The 25553-nt window shown below is 38.4% G+C and overlaps 1 protein-coding gene across 11 annotated transcripts in view; it reads right to left on the minus strand.

The window, feature by feature from the left end:
• TPK1 (thiamin pyrophosphokinase 1) overlaps positions 1 to 25553 on the minus strand; it is a 337147-nt gene that overhangs the window by 216350 nt on the left and 95244 nt on the right. For all 11 annotated transcript variants that reach the window (XM_032483569.1, XM_032483573.1, XM_032483567.1 and 8 more), the window contains one exon: positions 7044 to 7113. In XM_032483569.1, the coding sequence (XP_032339460.1) occupies positions 7044 to 7113 (70 nt within the window). The remainder of the gene's footprint in view (positions 1 to 7043; positions 7114 to 25553) is intronic.

Raw genomic sequence — 25553 nt, forward strand, 5'->3', positions numbered from 1 at the left:
ACAGCTAGCCTCCCACATGTTATTTAAATTATACTTTGAAAGCAGTTTGGCCGGGGTGCAGTTAGTTGGAGAATCAGTTATAACAGTCATCCTTTGTACCCACTTGATCACTCTGAAAAGTGGTACTGAAACCGAGCCCCCTATAACTGTGTTCCCCTGCTGAGTTAACAACTCACCTCTCTATCCCAAACTTCATTCCCTTCTTGTCCCACCCTGGTCCCCCTCAGGACTAGGCAGCACCAAAGCCCAGAGGGAGGACTTAAACCGAGCAAGACACTGCAGGGCACTCCTGAGCACAAAGGCCCCTCCACCTACTCCCACCTGCCCCCATTTCTTGTTTGTAGCAAAAGGCTTTAGTCTCCTAGGCCTCCCCTGATTTCCAAAGAGCAGACCCAAGCCGTTATTAATTAGGGAAGTGAGAGAATGCAGAAATGAAGGCGAAGCAGTCAGGAAAATCAGTGCAGTAATAAAGCAGAGTCCTAGTTCCTCCTCAAGGGACAGACATAACAATCTGACACATATTTTGAGTTGCTCTGCAGGAGATAAAGACTTCCCACCAGGTAGAGGATGGTGACTTCCTGCTGACCCCAAGCAGGCAGACCCCATTCTGGCTGGAACCAGAAGATTGATGAGTATGATGCCCAAAACATCACCCTGTTACCTCACCAACAACCAATCAGGGGAAAGTCATGCACCCTGCAGCTTCAACCCCAAGCACTGCCTTTAAAAACACTTCCCTGAAAGCCATGGGGGAGTTGGGGTCTTTTGAGCATAAGCTGCCTGTTTCCTCGCTTGATGCCCTGCAATAAATGCTGTACTTCCTGCACTTTCTGTAGCCCCAATCTGGTGTCAGGAGATTGGCTTGCTGTGTGACAGGAAAGGGACCCAAGTTCGGTTTGGTAACAGTACTAATCTGCGATGAGAAAGCTGCAAGAACATAGAAAGTCTGAAATCTTAACTGTGAGAAAATTAATGCAGTGAGAGGAGTAAGAGATCAGGACTGAATCTTGCTTTTCTGTCTGAGCACCACGGGTCCCTCCTCATCCCGCCCGTCAATGCGTGCTTAACTGAGTGGTCATTTCTACGAATTCAGCCAATTTTTGTTGGGTGCCAATCTTTTAAGTGAAACAGAAAAGGAACTCCTACACATCTAAACTCAACTAGAACAATGTTCATATAAAAATCATCTTCTGTAGGACTTCCCAGTCAGGATGCTCTACTCATCAGTTACTCTGAGGAAGCTCACCTAAAAACAGCACTCCCCCCACTTCAAATTCCCACACACCAGTGACACCAAAATTCACAGCTATTTCTCAGACTTTTATGCTGTGATTTTTGAGAGTCTCTAAGTCCCATAAAATCACAATTAAAAAAAAAAAAAACCTCTCACAGTATCAAAATACCAATGAATTCAAAGGCAAAGATCTTAGTTTCAACATAAAAGACTTAGATAGGAATTAGGACACAATGTAATGTAAAACATTGTGGAAAAAAGTGGAACGTATTACTGTGCATGATTTCAGACAAAACTTAGGTAATCTTTTTAGATATGAGACACTTCTGGTTTCTAAATGCTAGTGAGATACACATACATGTATCTCCAAAGTTTCTTCTCTATCACCAAGACACTTCCAATAGCTGATGTTATATCTTAGAAATCTCTGGCTGTAAAAATTCTCAGCCTTTGTGACATTTCTGCCAAGATATCAATGAAAAAATCATTAATTCAATAAATTCTTGGGTGCCCATTAGTGTACCAGATATATCTATGAGGCACATAAAAAAGATTAATTATGATCGCCGTCTTCCAGGAGTTCACCACCTAAGGAGGGAGCTAAGATACATCTACACAGCGCTAAATCACAAGATAAAGTGAGAAAGCAAATAATTACAAAGTATTATGCAAAGTTAAAGGACAATAGATCACTAGAAATTTACAACCTAGTAAAAGATATAAGCCTTTACAGCTCTAAATCAAGGTAAAATGTGAACCTAACACTGATTTAAAAGCATTACTACTGGGTAAGAAATGTCCAGTCCCATCAGGCTGGAAGGACTGGAGGGAGAGGGGAGCCCTCATGGGGCAGACAGCATTTCAGCTGAGCTCTGCTGCACGGATAGGACTGCTACAAAAAAGGCCAGCACATGCTATCAAAACTGTCCGAAGACCAGTGCAGCAAAGGATGTTTAAGCACTGACCCATCAGAATGGATAACCACACAGTGGGAAGGGATTATGGGTGGTACTGACCCGTACAAGCTGAAGATCAGCATGAGAAAGGGCAGCCTGAGCACAGGCAGTGGGGAGAAAGGGCCTTGGAGAAGACAGAGCAGAAAACTGGGCATGGCTGACAAGACTGGCAAAAGCCAAACCCCAATTCTCACTGCAGTGAGTTTAGACTTTATCCAAGAGACAAAGGAGAAATGCCCCACCCCTCCCTAGTAAGTATACGTGCATGCACATATACATACACGTATCACACACACACACATCACATTCTAGGATGCCCCACCCCTCCCTAGTAAGCATACGTGCGTGCGCATATACATACACATATCACACACACACAACCCCCATCATATTCTAGGGCCCTAACTAACCTTTTACATTCCATCAGAACCCTCAGAATAGTTTCTAGTTTAACTGTCCACCTTCATGCTTTCCTTTGTCATAGAACATATCACGCCGAACTAGAACTTTCTTATTACTCCCATACTGTAAGTTTCCTGGGGGCAGTAACTGCATCTTATTTATTAATATGTTCACAGTAACTATCAAATGTCTTAACTACAAAAGGTATTCAATAAATGCTTGAATGAATGAATGAATCACAAGTTAAATACTACTTTCTTATTTCCGCCACTGGGTTATTCTAGAGAGCTCCATCTCATTACAAAGTTCTCTGGTTTTTTTTGTTTTGTTTTGTTTTGTTTTTTTTAGTCAGCATATCTTAACTATATTCTCACAGAATAGGGTTTACAAATGCTTCTCTACCTTTAAAGGCATTATTTTTTTAATGATCAGTATAAACTATTTTTCCCTTAGTGGGAGGTCACTTCTGTGGTGTCATCGATTTTGTGACCGTTTCTGTATGTCATACTCTCTGCTACAAGGTTTCACGGCTTCCCTCATCTCGAACTATAATTAGCGTGACCATAATTCTCCTGTAAGAATCTCCAGCAATGCTTGTTAATCTTTTTTTCAGACTGAGAGAGCTATGGATCCTGTATCTCAAAAAATGTCCATACACTCAAAACTCAGTATCTTTTGATTCTATTTCATAAAGTCCAAAAGGAGACAAAATTAATCTAACATTAATTAAGCTGGAGAGTAGTGTCCTTTGAGGGGAGATGTGACGGCAGGGAGCGCGAGGAGGGCTTCTGCCATGCTAAGGCAATATTCACTTATTGCTCTTAGCCGTCTTAGTACTGTTTACACCAGCGTGCTCCCCTTTGTGAAGATTCATTGATCTATATCATTATAATTTTTGCACTTCTCTGTATGTTTGTTTTTAATATCCCCTGTGGTGGAAAAGGTTGGTAATTACTGTCATAGTTGAAGACTTTTCAGGCCTTTGTTAAAAACTGACTAGAGCAGAAAGTGCTCTTCTCTTGGAGTATCTGTTAAGATGCAGAAATAGGAATAACTGGGGCGCGGGAGGAGAGCCATGGTGGTTGGGGGTGGGGAGGAGCGCATCATCCCCCTGTAGTCATTATTATTTACCCAGTGCACATAAATAACAATCTTTCAGTATTCTTGTATGTGGACAGTTTATACTTTTTCCTGATTTAATACAGTGTCAGTAACATCATCAGTAGAAAGACCTCTGAAGCCTATCGACAATGATCAAGAAAAAAATCTGCTCCATGAAGTCTTCCTACAAAGTCTTACCCTGCTTGTCTTGTATTTCTCTCCACTTACCTCCTCATCCTGTGATTATTCTGATTGTGGGATCACGCTACACCCTCCCAGAACCGCCCAATGGTGGGTTTTACCTACATGGGAGGAGGCAGGTGCTATGAGGCCACGACAGGACTTCTCAATCACAGACGACTCCCAGAATACACACGTGAGACATCAGTCAGTGTCAGGTCAGAGCTGCAGCTGTATTGGCCCACCCATCTGATACCCAGACTTACTACCCCCACATTTCCAAGAACAGACATCTGGGGTTAGGGAAACAGTCAATTAAGAGTAAAGGAGTAATTACAAAGACTGAGTCTTCCTAAAATTTCTTCCTCTTCAATCTCAAGTCCACAATCAAAGCTAGGATCCCACTCTCACTGGCGATGCACATTCTATGTCTCCTGGACTGGGTCTCCACCCAGCCTCAGTCTGATGTACAGACTAACACACACCCAAGTCCAAACCTGTTGGCCCTCAGAGTGGAGGTAATCTAGTTATCCCAAATAGGAGGGTCATCAATCAAAGTTGCCCAAAACCTCATGGGAAGAGAGAACAGAGTAACTGTAATCAAATATTTATTAAACACATTTATTGAGTGTCTAATATTCCCAAGGCAACTGTCTAGGCACGAGGGGGTTTATATTTATTGCGCTTACATTCACCTGAGTAAGAAAAATGAGTCGTATTTTCTGTTGTTCCAGAGGGCAGAACCAACAGGCAGCCTCAATGCAACTCTTGGCTACTTAGGAAGAAATAAGAGAATTTTTATTTTCTTCCTCTTGTTGCTTCCAACTCACTAACAAATATTCAACTCATCATATGTTGTTTTCACAATGAACAAGAACATTTAGGGCTATTTTATTTAAAAAAAAAAAAACCTGATAAATAGAGAGAGGCGACTTTCAAAGTTGGAACAAAGACAAACATTCCTGAAAGATGTAGAGGGTTGAATGCATTCGGACCAGACTGGTCCCAGTCAGAGGATCAGACATAAAGGTCAGCGCTGAATTCTGCCTCAGCGCTGTCCCTCTGCAAACCCTGCTCCCCTGTCGCTGTCTACATCAGTCTCCCTTCCTCCCATTCCCAATGTGCAAACACCTAATTTTCTCTTCAGCGGGAGCTGCTTCTTACATATTCATGTTTTACTGCATAATAATAAGGTATTACGTTGTAGATTAGGACGTTAAATAAATAAAAAATAAGAACAAGCCAAGCAGTGGTCCACAAACCATACCTGACTTTTTAATAAAAGCTCATGCATATTTTTTCCACTTCCACTGTAAAGCCTCTCTGCTAAAAATACAATTAATAGGAATCATGTTTGGTCACCTATAACCAATTACTCTCACTGGTTAGAGTTCAGATTTAATGAGCTTTATTCCAAGGATGTATTCCCACAGGAAACAGCTTCACTCTTCTCCCTGTTTGGGACTCCACCGTTACCCAGGCCAGCCACGTCCCTAAGTATCAGACATGCATCACTGCAAACATGTTATTACAACCAGAAAATCCACAGAAAGCACATTTTCTTATTGGACATCTTCATATATAGACAAATGGTTGTTGGATAAGTCATATAAATCTTGGAAGATTTCCATAAGACTGCCTATAAAATGTGTTAAGAAATATTGAAATGATTATTTCAAAATCTGGGCAAAAATAATGGTGCTCATTCCCAAATCTGGCAATGCGTATCGCTTTCCAGTGTGAGTAAAAGCGTTGTATGTTATCTTTCTCATTAGTGTCCAGCCCAATCCCATGAAAGTCATCAGTATAGGAATCTATGTTTTCTCACAGGCATTCTAGATGGTTCTCATGATCGAGGAAGAGTTGGAAAGGACTGTGTTAATATTTTTCACAGCTCTGGTTCATAAAAGTATGTTCATGAGCTGTACACCCCAACTGAGAAATAGTTCTCAGTCCCAGACTGTCTGTCAGCAAGCAGGTTACAGGCATCAACAGCACCCAGCTCATAACCTTGCCCTTATGGTCATTAAGATCCTCTCTGAACTACCTGGTCTGAATACTTTTTATAACATACATTTAAGTATTTTTTCACATACTGTCCATGTCAAGTCTTAGAGAATACAGTCAGAGGAATCCACCAAGTTTAAAAATACAGGAGCACAAAAATGTTCAGAATTTAAATTATTTCCTAGGCTGTCACTGTTGCCATAATCTTTGATAATGCATCGAGACCCTAGGCGTTAGCACACCCAGTCTCACATAAGACACACCTTCCTCCTATGCACAGTGAGCTTTCAAACATCAGAGCCAACATCAGAAAACTGAAGTAAAAATTCTGGCACCATAAAGATGTATTTTACATCATTTCCAAGTGCATGCACTTAATTCACATCTACGGTATGTTGCATCATAATATTTTTATTTTAGTTTTTGCAGCAAGGAGGTGATTTCTCAAACTATAAACACATCAGTACATTTAATAACACATATGATAGAAGTGGAACTAAATTTCCTAGCTGGTCTATTTATATCCAGACTATAAATGCTTGTTTTTGCCCAGAGGCTGCACTGTACACATGATGGCAATGAGCTAGGTTGAAATTTTGCTTTCATTAAACATATTCTCACATCTAAAAACAGCTCACCAGGCAAAGATCAAGAAAACCAGAGAAGGTAGATAACAAATCAATAAGAAATAAATTGTTTATCTCTTAAAACATATGTCTGTGCATAACGCAGAAGTAAGTTAAAATGATACTGAGTTTTACTCAAAACTGATATAAAAATCTCACATCTTCTACAACAGAATATATATTTTATGAGATCATTTTGCATTCATTTAAACTGTTTGAATAAAAATTCTAATTGCCATTACAAGTTTTATTTTACTCAATGTTCAACGTCCCCACAAATATCAATAGTTGATACTGCTACTTAATGAGACTTTGAAGGAAGCAGAATTTTTTAATAGGAATATAATTGGCTTATTGCTATTAACAGCTATCATTTAAAGCAAAGAAATGACACAACCTAGTCAAGCAGCTCTCTCACTGAGGTGGTTTTCTGTAACGAGTTGGAAGGAAAATGAACAGTCACCATTTCCTAAGAAGGAAATGAAACAAACTGAAGAGCAGAGTTGGTGCACAGCGGACAAGGGCCATCAAGCCTACCTCTCTCTCTCACCTTCCGTGGCATCATACAAGCGGTTGGCACCTCCGTCAGCACAGGCTCTTAAAAGAGCTTCAAACAGAAAAAAGAAAAGAATATTTTAATATAGGAAGCTTAGCAAAGATCAACATTACAAAAACAGGCCCTCAGACACACACACAAAGCCGCGCTCCCCTCCCTGGATCATTTCACAGTCAGCCAGTGACACTGCTGGTACTAAAAATGATCCTGCATGTCACACTCACAAGACAGGATCACCCAGGACAAAGTGTAATTCCTTTTCCGTCTTCTTCAACTCCTCCTATTAAATAAAGGGAGGGTGGTATATGATGTCTTCAGTATCTCTCAAAGCTTGTTTTTCCTTCCTTCTAACAGGAAATAGGCCTCAGGCTTGATACCAGGCAATGGGACGTAGCTTATAACTTTGTCCCCTTGTTTTATTAATTTTTTATACATACTTTCTATTTGCGGCAGGTATTATGGGTCTCCATATTTTACCATGATATGCAAGATTTCTTTTAAAAACACACCATAAGCAGAACATTGTAAGCTTGTTTTAAAATATTAACTAATAATCCAGATAATGTGCGGCTGTAAATATTGAGAAGGTGGCACAAAATTGACTGAAACTTGGGAGATACGAAAGTAATCCGAGGCCGGCTGCCTCCCTAACTGGGGCTTTTTATCTCTCGCCTCCTTGTGTTTTTCCCTGATATCACTCTAGGGTTTCATGCTGCTGGTGAAATCATTCCTCGAAATTTTCATTCCACGGTCTACTATTTTTGTTGTGGTTACTTCTCTAATTTCTAATTTTCCTAGAAATGTTCAGTATCTTAGCATCAATTCATCCTTTGATACTTTTCTTAAAAAAAAAAAATCCTTTACCTAATAGTTTCAAATCAAAGTTCGGTTTTTTGTTTTGTTTTGGGGTTTTTTTGTATTGTTGTTTTGCTGTGTTTTGTTTTTTAACCTGGGCGATGTTAAGAGTCAATGCTGAGGTGTCTGAGATTCTAAGTCCTCACCCTGAGGAACTGCCTCTGCCCCTCCATAGCTGTTAAAACTGATCAGTAGGTCACAGAAATCAGCCAAGTCCTTGGACACCAATTGCTTCAGAAGAAACAAACTACAGTCGGCCTTCCACAGCTGAGGGTTTCCAATGTGATCCATGGTTTAACCTGCGGAAATTAAATCCACGGACACAGAGTGCTGACTGTGGTCACTTTTTTGCACCACTTCATATAAGTGACTTGAGCATCTGTGGATTTTGGTATCTCAGGGGCTCATGGACTCAATCTCCCACAGACACCAGGAGACAACGGTATTTTTTGAGCTACTTCTGCATCTTATTGCTGTTATGAAATCAACTCCCTTTTTTGAAAGTTTAGCTATACATTTAAGAGTGCTTATAATATCTACCTCCAAACTGCGAGGTGTTTAATAACAGGTGGGATATTGTAAAGGGCAGCTAATTGACCATACTGGCAGAAATAAAAGCCCAAGTGTATTTCCCACTAATCCATGATACATGTGAGACGCCTTTGTGTGCCCTATGTTAGAGCAGAAATAAAACAGAGGCCAACTGGAAAAAAAAAAAGATACTCCTTTCTTGCTTCAGCTTCTTCATCTGTAAATGGTAACAGTATCACCTATGGCACAGAATTATTAAGCAATCAATGACTTAGTAATTATACATGATGCTCGTCACAACACTGCAACATAGTCAGCATTTAACAAATGTCAGTCCTCTTCCTCCATGTCTGTCAGAGTGAAAATGAAGTCTAAAAAAGCACTGTGTCCTTAACAGATACACACTACACATACGTAGTGTATGACATAAATAAATGACAAGGACCTACTGCATAGCATAGGGAACTTTATTCAATTTCTTCTAATAAGCTATAATGCAAAAGAATCTGGAAACATATGTGCATATGTACATATATAAAACTGAATCATTTTGCTATACACCTGAAACTAACATTGTAAAAACAACTACACATCAATAAAAAATAAAATTAAATAAAATGCATGAATATTAGCTGGCTAAAAAAATAAGAAAAACAAATAAAAAGCATTGTATCTCTGGAAAAGAAAAGCCTATGGTCCTTAAAAAGTGTCAAATAAAAGAGTTTTACAAAGATATCTAAGAGGAACATCTCATTTTACCAATTACCGACAACACATATTTCCCTTTAAGGAATGGTACCCAAATTCAAATTATACCATAGACAGAACTTGAAGATTCACAAACTATTCTGTGCATTTCCTAAATATCAAAACCTGAAAGTTCAAAATTATCAAAAGCAAAATAGAGAGAGAATCTCACATATAAAAGATGCTGTAGAACAAATGAATAGGGAGAGAGGAAGGACTGATAACTAGAAACAGATGGTAAACTATCAGTCATTACCCTCAGAGTATATAAAACACTGCTCTGTAAACAAAATTAACAAGCATAGGGAATCTTTTTATGTGAAAATTGATTTAGTGAAGTAAAACGAAATTCCAAGACGCAGTGGCCAAGGATTATAAAACAGAATGACTTGTTAAATGTTTCATACTGTATTATTTTGAAAAGATCAGCTAGAGTCAACATTTATACCTATTATGTGGCAGGCTCTGAATGAAACAGAAAGATGAATAACAAAAGGAGCTAGCTCTCCAGACTGACACTATAGTGGAAAAAGGAGAAACAGAAGTGCATAAACGCACTGCTCGGTAGACAGTGATGACAGAACAAAGCGCAACGGGAGGACACGGAGATGCATTCCAGTGGACAAATCTGTAAAAATGCTTATTATTAAACCTAGTTCAGCCAAGATCAGTGTTACTTTTATAATCCAATTTTTTTTTCTCATGCCTGTTGCTTCTCACACTCAGATTTAAACTGGCATTTTTAGAGCAGTTTATGAAAAAAAAAAAAACAAAAACCAAAGTCATAGGAAGTAATCTCCTCTTGTTTGAAATGGCTAATGGAGCTAAAACCACTCTGATGAAATCTGTGCACTGTTCTCTCGTTACCTAGAAGGTGGGATTGGGGTGCAACCCATCTGAAAGAACAAGTTCCAGTCTGTCCCCAAAACTATTTTGTGACTGTCAGTAAAGCTTGACAAAGAAGATATAGTCTACCACTTTTCAATTTTATTAATAAAATATTTTCTGTCCACATAAATAAAATTGCATTTGGAAAATAAAATTTCAAGCATGCATTACATAATGTTGGCATGGATTCACTGATGGCAATTTGAAAACTGAGTAAACATCACTGTTAACGAAAGTGACGAACTAAAAGAATCGATAGTAGAGGGCATTCTCAAATAAGGTATTTCTGATAAATCATGGATCAGCCTTCAAAATACATGCACTCCATCATCATTTAAATAGTCTCAAGCTTTAATGAATGGAAGTTACTGCATGAGTTATCTTTAATGTAAAAATTTCACTGGCTTATACAGCAAAATTTTTGCACGTTTATCAAATACTGCAACTTCAATGGCTGAACAGTTTATTACACATCAGGCTGATAAAAAGCTGATGACTAAAGTATACTAAAACCTCTGTATCAACTCTATGTATTGGCACTACCAATAAGCATAATTAAATACACCTTAAACTAACAAGATTTTTTTTAACCTGGCATAATGTAAGTTAGTGTTACTGACAATAAAGAGCTCCATTCACAGAGGTTAATTGGCTAGTTCATTAATTTCTATTGAATGAAGTTGGACAGAAATAACTTCACTTTCTGAGAAGCAGCCTATTAAATGAGCTCCACGTATTAAGATGGAAGAAAAGATAAAGTAAAAATCAAAGAAACGTTTTTCAGTGTCAAGTCAACTGAAAGAACACCAGATATAAAAGATTTTGATTCTAATCTAGATCCTATGACTGAGATAATCCCAAGAGTGCTGATTCTCATGCAAAATAAAGATTATTATATATAGTTGACCAAACTCACCAAATTATTCAGGGGCTGGAGAGAGACAACAAAGATAAAACCAGAAAGAAACAGCATGGGGAAATAAAACTCTCTCACATACTGTTGATAAAATTATAACTCTAAGAGAGAGTTTGGCAGATTCATAAAAATTTAAATGTGCATGCCCTTTGAGCCAGAAATTCTGTGTAGCCTCTATAAAACTTGCCCAAAATCACAAGGGCATATGTACAAGGACAGTCATTGTGATATTATCTGTAATCTTGAAAAAGTTGACCGTAAACTTAAACGGTCACCAGTTGAATATTGGTAAAATATATCATGTCCCTTTTACGGAATCATTTTTTTAAAAGTAGTTCTTATATGTATTCATATGTTATCTCTTGTAAGGTATACTGCTATTTAAAACTCTAAATAACCGTTGGTCAAGGTCAAATCTTCCTTCCAACAGCAACTCAGAGAATGTACAGAAGTATGCCAAATTCAATAAAACTAAGAATCAGACCAGGGTTACTATGTCAGGAACATTTATCCAAGTAATCAATAGTCTGCAATGATTAAGATACACCTGCACTGGAGAAGGGACGCGAGACCCACGCCCCTGAGGAAGCTCCTAACAGCTGACAAGGGATAAAAGCTGAAGTTTCCCAAGAATCAATGTCTTCCACAGCTATGAGCATAGCAAACGAGGAGCCACCACAACGTTTGAAAGTCACTCCCGGAAAGTGACTAGACCTTCATTATTTTTGTTATCAACCAATATTTATCACCTGTCTTGAACCTTTCCTCAAACTTAAGTGAAACTGGTGTTGGGTAAAGACTATCACGTCTTCTTAGTTTGTTAATCCAAATCCAAGACCACTTCTGAATTGCACACACCAAACTCTTTAAGCTTGACTATTTATATGGAATAGACAAGAGGTCATGGAAAAAACACTTTTCACTAAACACAGTGCTGCAAAAAATATTTTTACAAGAGATATAAATTCTATTGTAATTACAATTTTAATATCAATAGCAGTAACTAAAAAAAGGAAAAGAGACATAAAGTAACAAGAATAATTCCAGATCCAACCTCATTATTAGGAGAAGGAATCAAATATTTTGACAGGTTTGGTCAGGACCGAGTTGAAGGTGACTACATGCACCTAGAGGGAAGAGAAGATCCAGAATCTCACTTAGCAGGTGTCTTACTGGGTCCCTGGGCAGTTAAATACCTCCAGTCACCCAGATCCTGTGTGTTCCCAATGCAGGTCCTTCTTCCCTAGTGCTCCAAAGACACAATTAGCCTTTGTGTATCTGGTATCAATCTAGTCTGTCAATACTACTGGTCTGAGCCAGTATTCTCTCCCTGCCTTAGAAACAACAGTAAACCACATAATCCCTAACTTCTACTCTTAAGTCAGCTCTAGCACCCATATAAATCAGTCTGGCTGTGGGTTAAAAAAAAATTATGTACCTTCTGGAAGAGCCTCAGAAATTGTCCATTAACACAAGCACACACTAAAAAAGAAGTGTTAACATGAATTCGCACAGAACTACACAGATTTGAGAAGGCTCACTATCAGATACTACAGAGGATAAGTGGGGGGGGGTTTGTTTCATTTTTACTACAGTAAGAACACTTAACGTGAGATCTACCCTCTTAAAATTTTAAGTGAATAGTACAGTATTGTTAACTATAGGCATATTGTTGTGCAACAGATCTCTAGAACTTAATCATCTTGCATAACTGACACTTGACTCCCACTGAATAGTTACTCCCCACCTGCCCTTTCTCCTAGCCCCTGACAACCACTGTTCTACTCTCTGTTTCTATGAGTTTAACTGTTGTAGGTTTCACATACATGGGAAATCATGCAGTATCTGTTCTTCTGTGACTGGCTTCTTTCATGGAGTATAATGTCCTTCAGTTTCTTCCACGTTTTTGCATGCTGCAAAATCTCCTTTTTTTAAGACTGAATAATACTCCATTATCGGTATATGCCATATTTTCTTTATCCATTCATCCATCAGGGGACATTTAGGTTATTTCAAGATCTTGGCTACTGCGAATAGAGCTGCAGTGAAAATGGAAGTACAGATAACTCAACTCTTTAAACATCCACCTTCAATTCTTCTGAATAAAGAGCCAGCAGTGGGATTGCTGAATCACATGGCAGTTCTAGTGTAATTTTTTGATGAACCTCCATACTGTTGCACACAGCAGCTATACCATTTTGCATTCCTTCCAATAGTGAATAAAGGTGTGAACTGCTCCATGTCTTCACCAATACCTGCTATTTGTCATTTTTTAAAAAATAATACCCAAAGTAACAGGTTTGAAGTGTTATCTCCCTATGATTTTGATTGCATCTTGTCACACACCTGTTGGCCATCTGCAGGTCATCTTTGAAGAAATGTCTGTTCAGTTCCTTACCCAATTTTTACTTGGGTTATTTGATTTTTTTTTCTGGATATTGAGTTTTAGGAGTTCCTTACATATTTTGGAAATTAATCACCTATCAGATATATGACTTACAAAAATTCCCCCCATTCTGTAGGTTGCCTTTTCACTCTTGCTTGTTTCCTCTGCTGTGCAGGAGCTTTTTTAGTTTGACATGGTCCCACTTGTCTAATTTTGTTGTCGTATCAACAAAATCATTGCCAAGACCAATGTCCAGAACTTTTACCCTATGTTTTCTTCTAGGAGTTTTACACTTTCAGGTCTTACATTTAAGTCTTTAATCTATTTTGCACTGAAGGTCAGTGTTTTTTAACCAATATTCATTACTAGGGACAATGCTGAAATAAAGCTGTATTTCACACTTTATGGTTAAATCAGCCAAGAAGGCCTAAATTAATGAATTCTTCCAGAAGTATCTCTTGCTTAAAAACATTTCCCTATTAAGTATTCTCTGCCATGTTAAAACCTCAATTATATGAAAAGCCTAATAAGGAATATATTTCATGTAAGAATTCATGGAAGGTTTCCCTTAGTAAACCATGTTCCTTAAACACTTCTGGGTGTTCACTTTTGGTATTTCTTACATACTTCATTAAAAATAGAACGTCTGTTTAGGATATGGCTGTTATTTAAAAGAGAATATAAGGTCTTCCTTGGAGATTGTCATAAGCAGAGAGTGTTAAATATACTGGTCAACAACAAAAGCAAGGAAAAAATACACATAAGATACTATCATCTATATATAAAGCAGTAAAGGCATTGCTTGTTTTATTTTCCCAAGTGTAAGCACAAGAGATTGGTTACAGCTACAGCGGCACTCCTGCAGAATAGGACAGGGCTGGGGCAAAGATTTACTTCTTGCGTAACTAATGTTCTTCCAGGGAATCCCAAGCTTGCATTCTCAGCCTGTAAGTGGCATTATATCTACACTCAAACCCAGATTTGGCACATGGCTCAATCCATGCTGTTACAATCTCCTGACCAGAGTGACTGATGGTGAGACTGAGGTGTGATCTGATTAAAACGACATGAAACCTAAGGAGACTTCCCGGGTTCCCTGTTCCACCATCCCACCACCTGAGAGACTGGAAGCACGGATCTGTGATGGGCTATCTTGTCGACCCAGAGAATGAAGCCGATACTGGAAGGTAAAGTTTGGAGGCAAGACTCTTGTTTGAGTCTCCATAACCATAACAATCGCCTTTTCAATTACACGAGCTAATAAATTCCCTTTTTGGCTCATGCCAGTTTGAGTTGGGTTCTCTGTCATTTGAAACTGAAAGAGCCTAACTAATCCATATATTAATTTCTACTTCAAAGACACAGAATCCTCCTCTCTACCAACTGGATACCTTATTATGCCTCATATCTGTACTGGATCAAGGCCTGAAGAGGAGGTGTTTATTTTTGTAGGTAGTTGGCCTATTTGTATATACTCTCACCTGCAAAGCCTTGATTATGATCTAGTTTAGTTAGTTAATGGACATGGTTGACAGACGAATTAGCATGCTTTCCCTATCAAGTCGCAATTTCATGGGGAAAAATGTTCATTCAAGCCTTTCATGGAAATATGTGCTCTCTGAGAGACAGAGCAACAATTTACTGTGCTCACAGGAGTGCTGAAATGCATAATTAATTGCTGTTTAGATAACTCTTTCAGAGTTTTAGATGATAAGTTTAATTTATAGTATAAGTATGTGCAATTATTAAGAGAGCTCACGTTATTTGTAATATCCCACAAATAGTGAGTGGAAGATTCTTTAAATTTTACTTAAGTCAGTAACACAGAATTATTCTATTGCAAATGAAAAGCAAGTGGCATTCATACTGAGCAGCTACATGCACAGGGCCACACTAGTCCTAATGGTCTGGATCACGCCATGTAATGAAAATTTTTATTACTTTTAGGTAAATATTGCTGCACAAGTTCTATTATCCTTTCTCTCTGCCACCTTCGGCCTCCTCCTCTCCTAGCTATTTGTTATGGAGACAAAGTATGACATTTAATCATCTTTGATGCTATTTATAAAGTCTGTGAGCAGGTACCTCTTAAACACTTGGTGGCACCAAATACCTCATCACTAAGAAATCTGGAAAGCAGCCAAACATCAGACTGTCTGTTTATCCTAAACTGGCACAGGGAAATTTTTCTAAAAGATGAGTGAATCTCATAATGTGCTGAAACTACAAAGAGCTAGAGCAGCACAGAAAAACAGTCTAATAAATGACACCAGTGAATGTGTGTTGTCCAAGTGTATTTGTAGGAATGATTACGGCTGAGTGCACGCTCAATCACTGCGTCTCTACTAAAGACTGGCCATTCTTTAGGGACAAGTTGGCAGATACGCACACTCCATCCACGGGGAATAAGGAAACATGTAATAGGCCTCTGCTGGTGCTGGTTAGAACACAGGCTTGCTCACCCGTCACTACTCACAGTCTGAGGATCCGCGGGGAGGGTTGCCCAGTGCACCGCAGGACGGTCAGCACTGCCCTGGACTTCCCCATTAGATGCCAGCAGCGCCCCTCAGCGGTGATGACCAAGATCCACAGGAAATGCCCAATGTCCCCTACTGGGAAAAATCACTCCCAGGGTCCTAACTGGAGGACCACATACCCCCCAGCAAGCCACCCAGAGTCCCAACATGTCCAGCTATACAACAGATTGTTCTTCGCTATCCTCTCAAATTCCAATTTAAAAGCAAGACTGTCACCTAGAAACTACATTCTACCTGGCTTCCGAAGTCAAATGACTTAACAAAGCAACTTATGTCCTAGCTAAACTGCATTCAAATCCATCCCAGATGCAAACCTGCCATCCTACCCTCTCTTTCATACTTTGTGAATCTTCAGTAACACCTCTCCTGCCATCTGTGCGTGTACTAACATCTCTGATGTTCCAGGTAATCTTCTAGACGATCCCGTCCCTCTCTATTGGAGCCTCCTACTCATTTGAGACCCTATTACTAAATATCGCCACTGGTCACCGAGAAGAGTTGTAGTAGAACAGAATAGCAATGATATGGCTGCTTTACTTGGCAAAAGTCAAAGTTTTTAAATAAAAATCACTTTGTTGATGCGAATGTATTACACAACAGAAGAATGTAGAGGGATTTGGGACCCATTTGCCTCCTCTGCCTATTTATTCAGCACTTAGAATTCCTTCCCCTCTTCTTTTTAATGGATCAGATCTCAGAACTTAGGCAAGACATATTTCAATTGAGAGATTTAATCTTCCATGTACCAAAACTAAAGCTGTACCAAAGTCAGATCCCTTGTTACACAAATAAGTGACACATTTAATCTTATTTTGCAGAGTTAGAAGGAAAAAAATACCCAACAAATCATACCTGTACCTTTCCTAATACCTTTTACATCTTTATAAAAATATTTTAACAATTTACTAAGTGAGAGTTTCTAGCAAACAAATCTCTTTTTTTAAAGAAGAATCATTAAATCTAACTGGTAATAATAGGGTAACCCCAGCAATTCGGTCTTAATACAGAGTAACTCGAAACTGAGAAATAATTACGTACTTTTATTACTAGTATAAGAATTTCACATATTATATATAATCTTATAATTGACTATGCCCCTTTTTGAACTGAACAAAATCAAGCTAATCCTTCTTCCTGTTTAGGGGAAAAAGTGTGGGAGGAGGACTGTGAAGGCTTTGAGCTGGAAGGAGGGGAGAGGAATTAGGAATAATGTTTCCAGAAACTGATTAGGAAGGAGAATCACTGGGTGGAGGTTAAAAGCAAGAGAAAACTACCCAACAACTCATACTGGGCCTTCTTTAGGCCCAGAGTTGTAACCAGTGGAATAAAGCCCAGTTAAAGAGCTTCGAGAGTGTGGATAAATGCCTTACTAACCACCACATTTCTCAGTCTATAAGTTATCTCCGGACATTCTTAGAGATAAATTAATCTCACTCTTTAAAACATGACTTATCAAGGCATGAAAAAGCTCATTTTTTTTTAAATAATTAAAAGTAGGCCAGTCACTTCTGGAGTTTAGTCAGATAAGGGAAAAGCTTTAGGAGATAAGACTGACAGGCAGTCAAGGACCGTGTTAAGCAGGTCATGGCACAGAACAGAGCTTAAGTGTAAAGGAAGTCATCCCAGGTTTTAAGTTCAAGAGCGCTCCACTCTAACTTAGGTGTTACAGACTTTCCTTCCTTTTATGTTAAGAACAGATTAAAGGGAGACATGGGTGAGGTGACGACATTAGTTGGGAGACTACTGCAGGGACGAGGAAGAGGGTGACTTAGACGAGGTTTATAGCATTTAAGGTCAGGAAACATGGATGGCCTTCAAGACACATTAGGGAGTTGGAAGTGACTAGGTTGGCTGAGAGACTGGATGTAGACAGTGGTGCAAAAGGGATCAGCGATGACCTTTAGTTTCCTGTCTTGGGCAACTGACACACATGGCACTGTTTACAACTGTTCAGTATTCCCCAGACTGTCGTTCTGTCCAATGCTGGGCCACATTCTGTAACACATTTCTTGCTATTCTTGCTTACCTCTGTCATCTTCCACAGCCTTACTGTTCCATCTGTTTTATAACCCTATGGGCCTGCCTATGTTCTCCTTACAATGAGAGATGTCAAGTTCTGAATAGCTCTCCTCCCACTTTTCCCTACATTGCATTGGCCTGCAGGTGTCTCTGTATAGTGGAAATATTTTATACTAATGGTGGTGAAAAATTAATGGCATTGTCAAAAAAGTTTAATAAAAATATAAAACATGAAATTTCCTTGTTTATTTGTTTTGGTTATTTCTAAATCAAAGAAAATGTGACCAAAATATTAGAAAGGACCTGAGATAACTCTGGATATGTTGAAACAACTTCTGGCAAAGAAGCCTGGTTTAAACGCTCAGGAACAACTTGACCTGAAACAGGTCAGTTTTCTTCCTGTTTTTTTTTTTTTTCCAAAAAAGTTGTAAGAAAATTACACGAAATCTTATTGCAGAAAAAATTTTAAAGGAAAACAGAGGCTACAGAAAGGCAAATAAGCAAATGAAAGAAATGTTAAACATCACTAGTTATCAGAGAAACTCAAAATCACAATGTATCACTACATTCTTATAAAAATGGCTGAGGGAATGAGATGAATAAAGAAGATGTGGTATATATACACAATGGAATACTACTTAGCCATAAAAAAGAATGAAATAATGTCACTTGCAGCAACATACATGGACCTAGAGATTACCATACTAAGTGAAGTAAGTCAAAGTATCATATGATATCACTTATATGTGGAATTTAAAAATATACAAATGAACTTATTTACAAAACAAAAAAAGACTCACAGACATAGAAAACAAACTTACGGTTACCAAAGAGGAAAGCGGGCAGAGGTGGGAGGAGGGATAAATTAGGAGTTTGGGATTAACATACACACAGTACCATACATAAAACAGATAAACAACAAGGACCCACTGTATAGCACAGAGAACTATATTCATTCTCTTCTAATAATTTATAATGGAAAATACTCTGAAAAATAGATACAATTGCATAACTGAATCACGTTGCTATACACCTGAAATTAACACAACATTGTAAATCAACTATACATCAATTTTTTAAAAATGGCTTAAAAAAAAAAAAAGAATGGCAGATGAAGAAAGTATCACCTTCACCACTGCTGAAGGCTAACTTTGGGGGTGTGGCAGTGAGCAGTGTGGGGCTAGAGCCAGACTCTCCACGTGAAAAGCACAGGATGCTGTGGGCTCCTGCAGGCAGCTTCTCGAAGAGAAGGGGATTTAAGAAGGGCAGAGCTGCACTGAGCATTTAAAAAAACAAGGCTGAAATAAAACATGGTGATTTTGTATCAAACACTGGCAAGGAAGCAGAGACACTGGATCATTCATACATTGCTGTTGGTGCTTTATTACATCATAATTAACCTTACAGCAACCCAAAAAGTTTGGGTTTTTATTTCCTATTTTACAGACAAGGAAAATGAGCTCCCAGTCACAAAGTGATCTGCCCCACATTCCCTAGCAAATTTTCCTGTGGGTTTCAGACTGAGAACCTGAATTTAGAAAATACGATTTTTCACCTGTGTCTTGTGGAGTTAAGAGTCAGAATTACTCTAACAGTAGAGCCAGAATTAGAACCTAGGTTCACTTGGCAATAGAGTCCACATTATTTCTGATGCACCGGAAAGCCCCTACTATGCTTCGAGTCAGCTCAGTCAAGTACAAAGGATGAAACAGCATAAGCTTAATGTGTAAGAACCTCAAACATCAGCTTCCCCGGAACAGTAACGCCCACAGCTTTTCCAATGCAAAACAGCACAAGAAAGGAGCCACAGAGATGTTCACATCCACTGATCTACTAACCCACTCACAGAGTGAGCTTAATGTCTGACTAAAAGAAAATGGAGAAGAGGCTGAAGAGATCCTAGGAGATCTTGTAGATATCAAAGTCACTTGCATCGATGTTAGCGTGCAGGGGGACACACAGCTTGTCTTCTGTACCCATCAGGGTCCCCTCAGGAGACACCATACAGTAATGTGAGCAGAGAAAGTAATATGTGAAAGTTATGTGAATGTAAGAAAATTATGAACAGGGATCAGAGCAGACAACACTGGAAAGGGCTCAACAGTAAGAAATCCTCCCTCTGAAGTGCGGGGGACACCATTCACAGGGAGATGCTGGCCTTCTGATCCACCATGAAGCCATCTCAAAGGGTCCTGGAGGACGCTGGGACGGGCAGCAAAGCCCTTCATCCAGCGGTGTCCTTCCTTTGCCCTCTGCTGACGCAGCCTAACACCCCACCCACTGCAAAGGAGAAATGCTTAGAAGGCCCAGCTCCATTATCACAGGCAGACAACAAAGCGAGGATTTGGAGCTGAGAGGCAATACGTTAATAATTTTGTAAAAAAAAATGTTGTTCTTTCCCTCTCTGACACTGAATGTTTATTTATTCAACAGGACACCTCCCTACTGCTCTAGTAACTTGAAAGATCTAATGGGGTCACTTCCTCCGACTTACGTACTATTGTTTCTTGGCATGTCCTCACCCCCATCCCCGCCAAGTCTTAAGCCACAAACAGGTACCCCACAAGTGCTTGTTAAACTGAACTGAAATACACCACAGCTGAGATGTCTTTGAAAGGCGAAGGCTACTCTAGGTTTTTAAAAATACTTTTTATCTTAACTCACAAGGGTACGAAAAGTCCTGTGGGGTGCTGAGTTTATTAGGTGTTTCCCTGTAGGGATCTGGATTAAAATTCTAGCCTGAAATATAGAACAAAGTAAATTCAGCTATAAAATGCACTTTTGTACTTGTGTGCATCAAAAGGATACTTCTCCACCTGTGCATCCTTTTTCAGCAAAGGACTGAAATAATTCATGTGAAGTGCACAATAAAGAAAAATATCCCCAGCATGTTTAATCCTAAATTTCTACTCTCAAAAAAACTGAGTATAGACCCAAAGGGACCCCCTGAATGTATAAAACCATAAAATCGAGAACAATTTAAAACACATCAAAGAATAAAGAGTAAGATAACATCTCTGTGGCCTCCATCTAGAATTGCCAGTTGTTATTATTCAGCACTTTGTGTAACAAAAAACTGCAGAAGTTTATATTCCCTAGAGCTGTCTGAAGACCCAGCCTGTTCCCATGCCCCTTACCAGCAGTACACACTATTCCAGGTGTAGGGTTTACCTTTAGAGTTTTTGTGGGTTTAACTTTTACATAGCATGCATATGCGTCAAGGGAGAAACACTTAACGTTACATACATTGTGTGATATGTGTTATCTTTAATTTTTAAAAACTGTGTTCTAAAACTTGCTTTCACTATTCAAAACTGTATTTTTGACAGCTTTCCACTTGGAAATATAAATCTAGTTCACTAGATTCATTTAATTCCTGTACAGAGTAAATGAATGTGTTAAAAATATTTATCTGATCTCCTCTTCTCTTATTAACACATTTAGGAGGTTTACATGTTTTAAGTTTTTAAAAAATGCCACAATTATCATTTAGATGCCTCCTAGAATACATATGAAACATTCTCTCAAGGGTATATATCTAAATGGATAACCACTGGGTCACAGAATATGCATATTATTAATTTACCACATAATAACAAATTATTATCCAAATATATCAATTTATATAACTGATATAATTATATACACTTCATTGTTTAAAAAGCAAACTGAAGCCTCTGTTTGTATCAAATAGGTACCTCACAAGGAAACCATAAACAAAACGGAAAGATTACCTACAGACCAGACTGGGAGAAAATATTTGCAAATGATGAGACAGACAAGAGCTTAATTTCTGAATAGACAAACACCTCACACAAATCAATAACAAAAAAACAAACAATCCAATCAAAAAATGGGCAGAAGACCTAAACAGATATTTCTCCAAAAAAAGACATACAGATGGCAATAGGCACATGAGAAGATGCTCAACACTGCTGGTTATCAGAGAAATGCAAATCAAAACCACAATGAGGTTATCACCTCACACCAGTCAGAATGGCCATCATTAAAAAAATCAAAGAAAAATAAATGCTGGAGAGGGTGTGGAGAAAAGGGAGCCCTCCTACACTGTTGGTAGGAATGTAATTTAGAGCAACCACTAAGGAAAACAGTATGGAGCTTCCTTAAAAAACTACAAATGGAGTTACTGTATGATCCAGCAATCCTGCTCCTGGGCATATATTTGGAGAAAACTCTAATTTGAAAAAAAATAAATGCACCTCCATGTTCTTAGCAGCACTAGCAATACCCAAGACATGAAAACAATTTAAATTTCCATCAACAGATAACTAGATAAAGAAGATGTATGCACGTGCACGTGTGCGCACACACACAATGGAATACTACATGGTCATAAAAAATGCCATTTGTAGCAATATGAATGGACCTACATATTATCATACTAAGTGAAGTAAGTCAAACATTAAAACAAACATTGTATGATATCACTCATAGGTGGAATCTAAAAAATGATAGAAGTGAACTTATTTACAAAACAGAAACAGACTCACAGAAATAGAAAACAAACTTACAGTTACCAAAGCGGGGACCGTGGTGGGGAGGGATAAATTAGTTGTCTGGGATTAGCAATTAATTAGACACAAGCTACTACATATAAAATAGATAAACAACAAGATCCTAAGGTATAACACAGGGAACTATATTCAGTATCTTGTATAAACTATAATGAAAAAGAACATGTCCATGTATAACTGAATCACTATGTTGTACACCTGAAAACTAACACAGCATTGCAAATCAGCTATACTGCAATTGAAACAAATAAGTAAATATGTGCACACAGGACGTGATCACAGATTTGCTTACTGTGGTAGGAGTAGCTGAGTCTACCAGTAAAAGTGAAAGGTGCTAAATGCAACAGGTCTGGAACAGGGGACAGCAGCTGCAAAGTGCATCCTGGGTCCAGACTGGCCACTCTGACTCTCTTCTCCTAGCTGTCTCCTGCAATAAATCTTGGCAAATCTTTTCTTCAAAGCTTACCCTCACTGTCCTACCTTAGGACTGGAATATAGGATCCTTCCAGACCCTGAGTCCTCTTTTCAGTCCATGTGCCTTAGTTCTCTGGACAGGAGGTACTCATGTTATTAGTGATCAGCATTAACCTACAATAATAACCCTGCAGTATACATTACTCACTCATTCATTCCTTTGGAAGCACATACTGAATGAGCACCAACGGGAGTCAGAAATACCACAAGTGGTTCCAACTCTCAAGGACACCACAGTCTAGAACTATGCCACATGATACGGCAGCCACCAACCCTGGTGGCACTGAGCATCTGAAATGCAGCTAGTCTCAAATGAGATGTGCTCAGTGCAAAATACACACTGAATCTTGAAGACTTAGTACCAAAAGAACGTAAATTATCATTAGCAATTTTTACATTGCTTATGTGTTGAAATGATATTCTGAATGCATCCAGTTAACTCAGACAGTGTTATAATTAACTTCTTTAATGTGGCCACAGAAGATTTACAAATACATTTGTGGCTCACATTGCATTTGTATTCACCAGCCCTGGGCAGTAAGGCAGGAGGGGTCAGTACACTCATACAGGGAGAGGATTCCTACAGCTCAGTGGGGAGCACGTGGAGAGGACAAAGCCAGTGCAAATTCAGCTTTGCGCACAAAAAAAAAAAAGCAAACCACAGGGACTGAGGCCCCGAATTATAAAAGCAGCCATGTTTATTACTATTTTAAAAGTATCCACATTGTAACTGACTATACTTCAATTTTTTAAATTATCAAAAATAAATAAAAATAAAAAAATAAAAAGTATGAGTTCACTAGGTAGAAAAAAGGGACAGGAATGAAACCACTCCAGGCAGAAGCCCACAGGTTGAGAGAGCAAACAGACTCGCTAGATGAGATGGAAACTAAGCTAAATTAGTCACATTATCCCTTAGAATCTTAGGCAAAATTAGCCTTTTTGATTTAAACTACAGACAGTAATTGTCTTTTTGTATTATTTTTTCTCTAAAGGAAGCAACTTTAGACAACTGAAACAAAACATCTAACACATAAAATAATTTTTAACCAATTATTTACCCCACGGTGCCTACTGTCTACTTTTACACTATCAGAACAATCTCCAAATCTAAAGGATAAGCAGTTGTGTAAATAAAATCCATGATAAGGTAAAACAGTACAGGAACAAAACCTGTCTTACTCGCTGCATATATGAACCTGTTATTCTCTAAAGAAAAGGCTAGAGTATTTAACAACCTCAGGGCTTTTGCACAGGTCTTGACTCAAACCTACATGAGAACAATAAGGTTTTCATACGATAGCAATTAAAAATATATATAACATTATAGCTTTTCTCTGTTCTGGAGCCTATAAGTGACTTTTAAATTTTTTTTTACATTATGAAATGAAAGGGATGCAAAATTAGAATTTTGACCAACCTAGCCGTTGAATGATACAGTAAGTTATACAAAGACAAGAATTCCTTTCATTAATTCTATCTTATCTCAAACATCACGGATCACTGAAACACATTTTTATTCCTGGGTGAAAATAAAAACAAAGAAACAAAAATTCAATGGAAATATATAACGAGCAAGAAGAAAAAGTAAGATATGCGGTTGGATGATCAATTTTAACAAGACCTTTAAAAGAGAATTAATTTCAACAGCTGGAAATTACATTTGGTTCATATTCAAGAAATACTGCTGCCACTGTTTGCAAACAGGATGAATGGAGAGCAGCAAGCAAGCATGATGGATAAAAATAAGTATTTCATTATGCAAAGTGTGTTTCATTGTCATGTTTGTAAATTTGAAATAATTAGAAGTACTGCACGCAGCACATGCTGTTAGGTATTTTTACTGACTGGCAGGTAGTGTTTTGTTTTGTTTTGTTTCCTTTTTTCTTTTTTTTTTTTTGGCTGCAGTGCATTTGAAAGTAACTTTCAGTCCTTGGTGATAAAAGTTAAAATAACTATCTCCTTCCCCATCAAAGTATGGAACCAGGAAATTTTTCCCCCTACATCTTTGATCCTTGGAACATAAAAAGCAACACCAAGTAGAATTCAATAATAAAAGGAAACCAGTGCCTCTGGAGGAGAAGGCAGGCAAATAACTTACTCCTATTCTCTTTAAAAGAGGTATTCAATTGTGTTTTAATAATTCATAAGGCATACAACCTCATAAATGCTCAAAGAAGTACAATATAGCCTGGAGAAATGAACTGAAATGGAAATCTTGGTCCCTACGATATTTTTAATAAATGCAGTGCCATGGTGTGCCCTCAAAACAAACAATCCTCACAGTAAACTGACGCCCCACTTCGTCAGTTAATCCGTCTGGGAAACCCAACGACAGACAGTGAAATCCAGCCCTCAAGTCAAACAACTAACGACCAGGAGAAAAATCACAAAGCAATGGAAGGAAGACTGGAAAGAACCACGAAGCCAAATCCTAAGTATTACTCTGAAGAAGGCTTTTTGTCAGCTAAATCAATTTTACTGAAATATTTAAACAAAAAAAAAATATGACCTTGTTTTAAGACAGCAGAGTAGGAAAGCTTCTGCCCTTCCTACATCCAAAACAACAGCAGAATAAAAAGAAATTCCATCCTAGGTAAAAC

Source organism: Camelus ferus, chromosome 7 (assembly GCF_009834535.1).
Source record: "Camelus ferus isolate YT-003-E chromosome 7, BCGSAC_Cfer_1.0, whole genome shotgun sequence".
Taxonomy (NCBI): Eukaryota; Metazoa; Chordata; class Mammalia; order Artiodactyla; family Camelidae; genus Camelus; species Camelus ferus.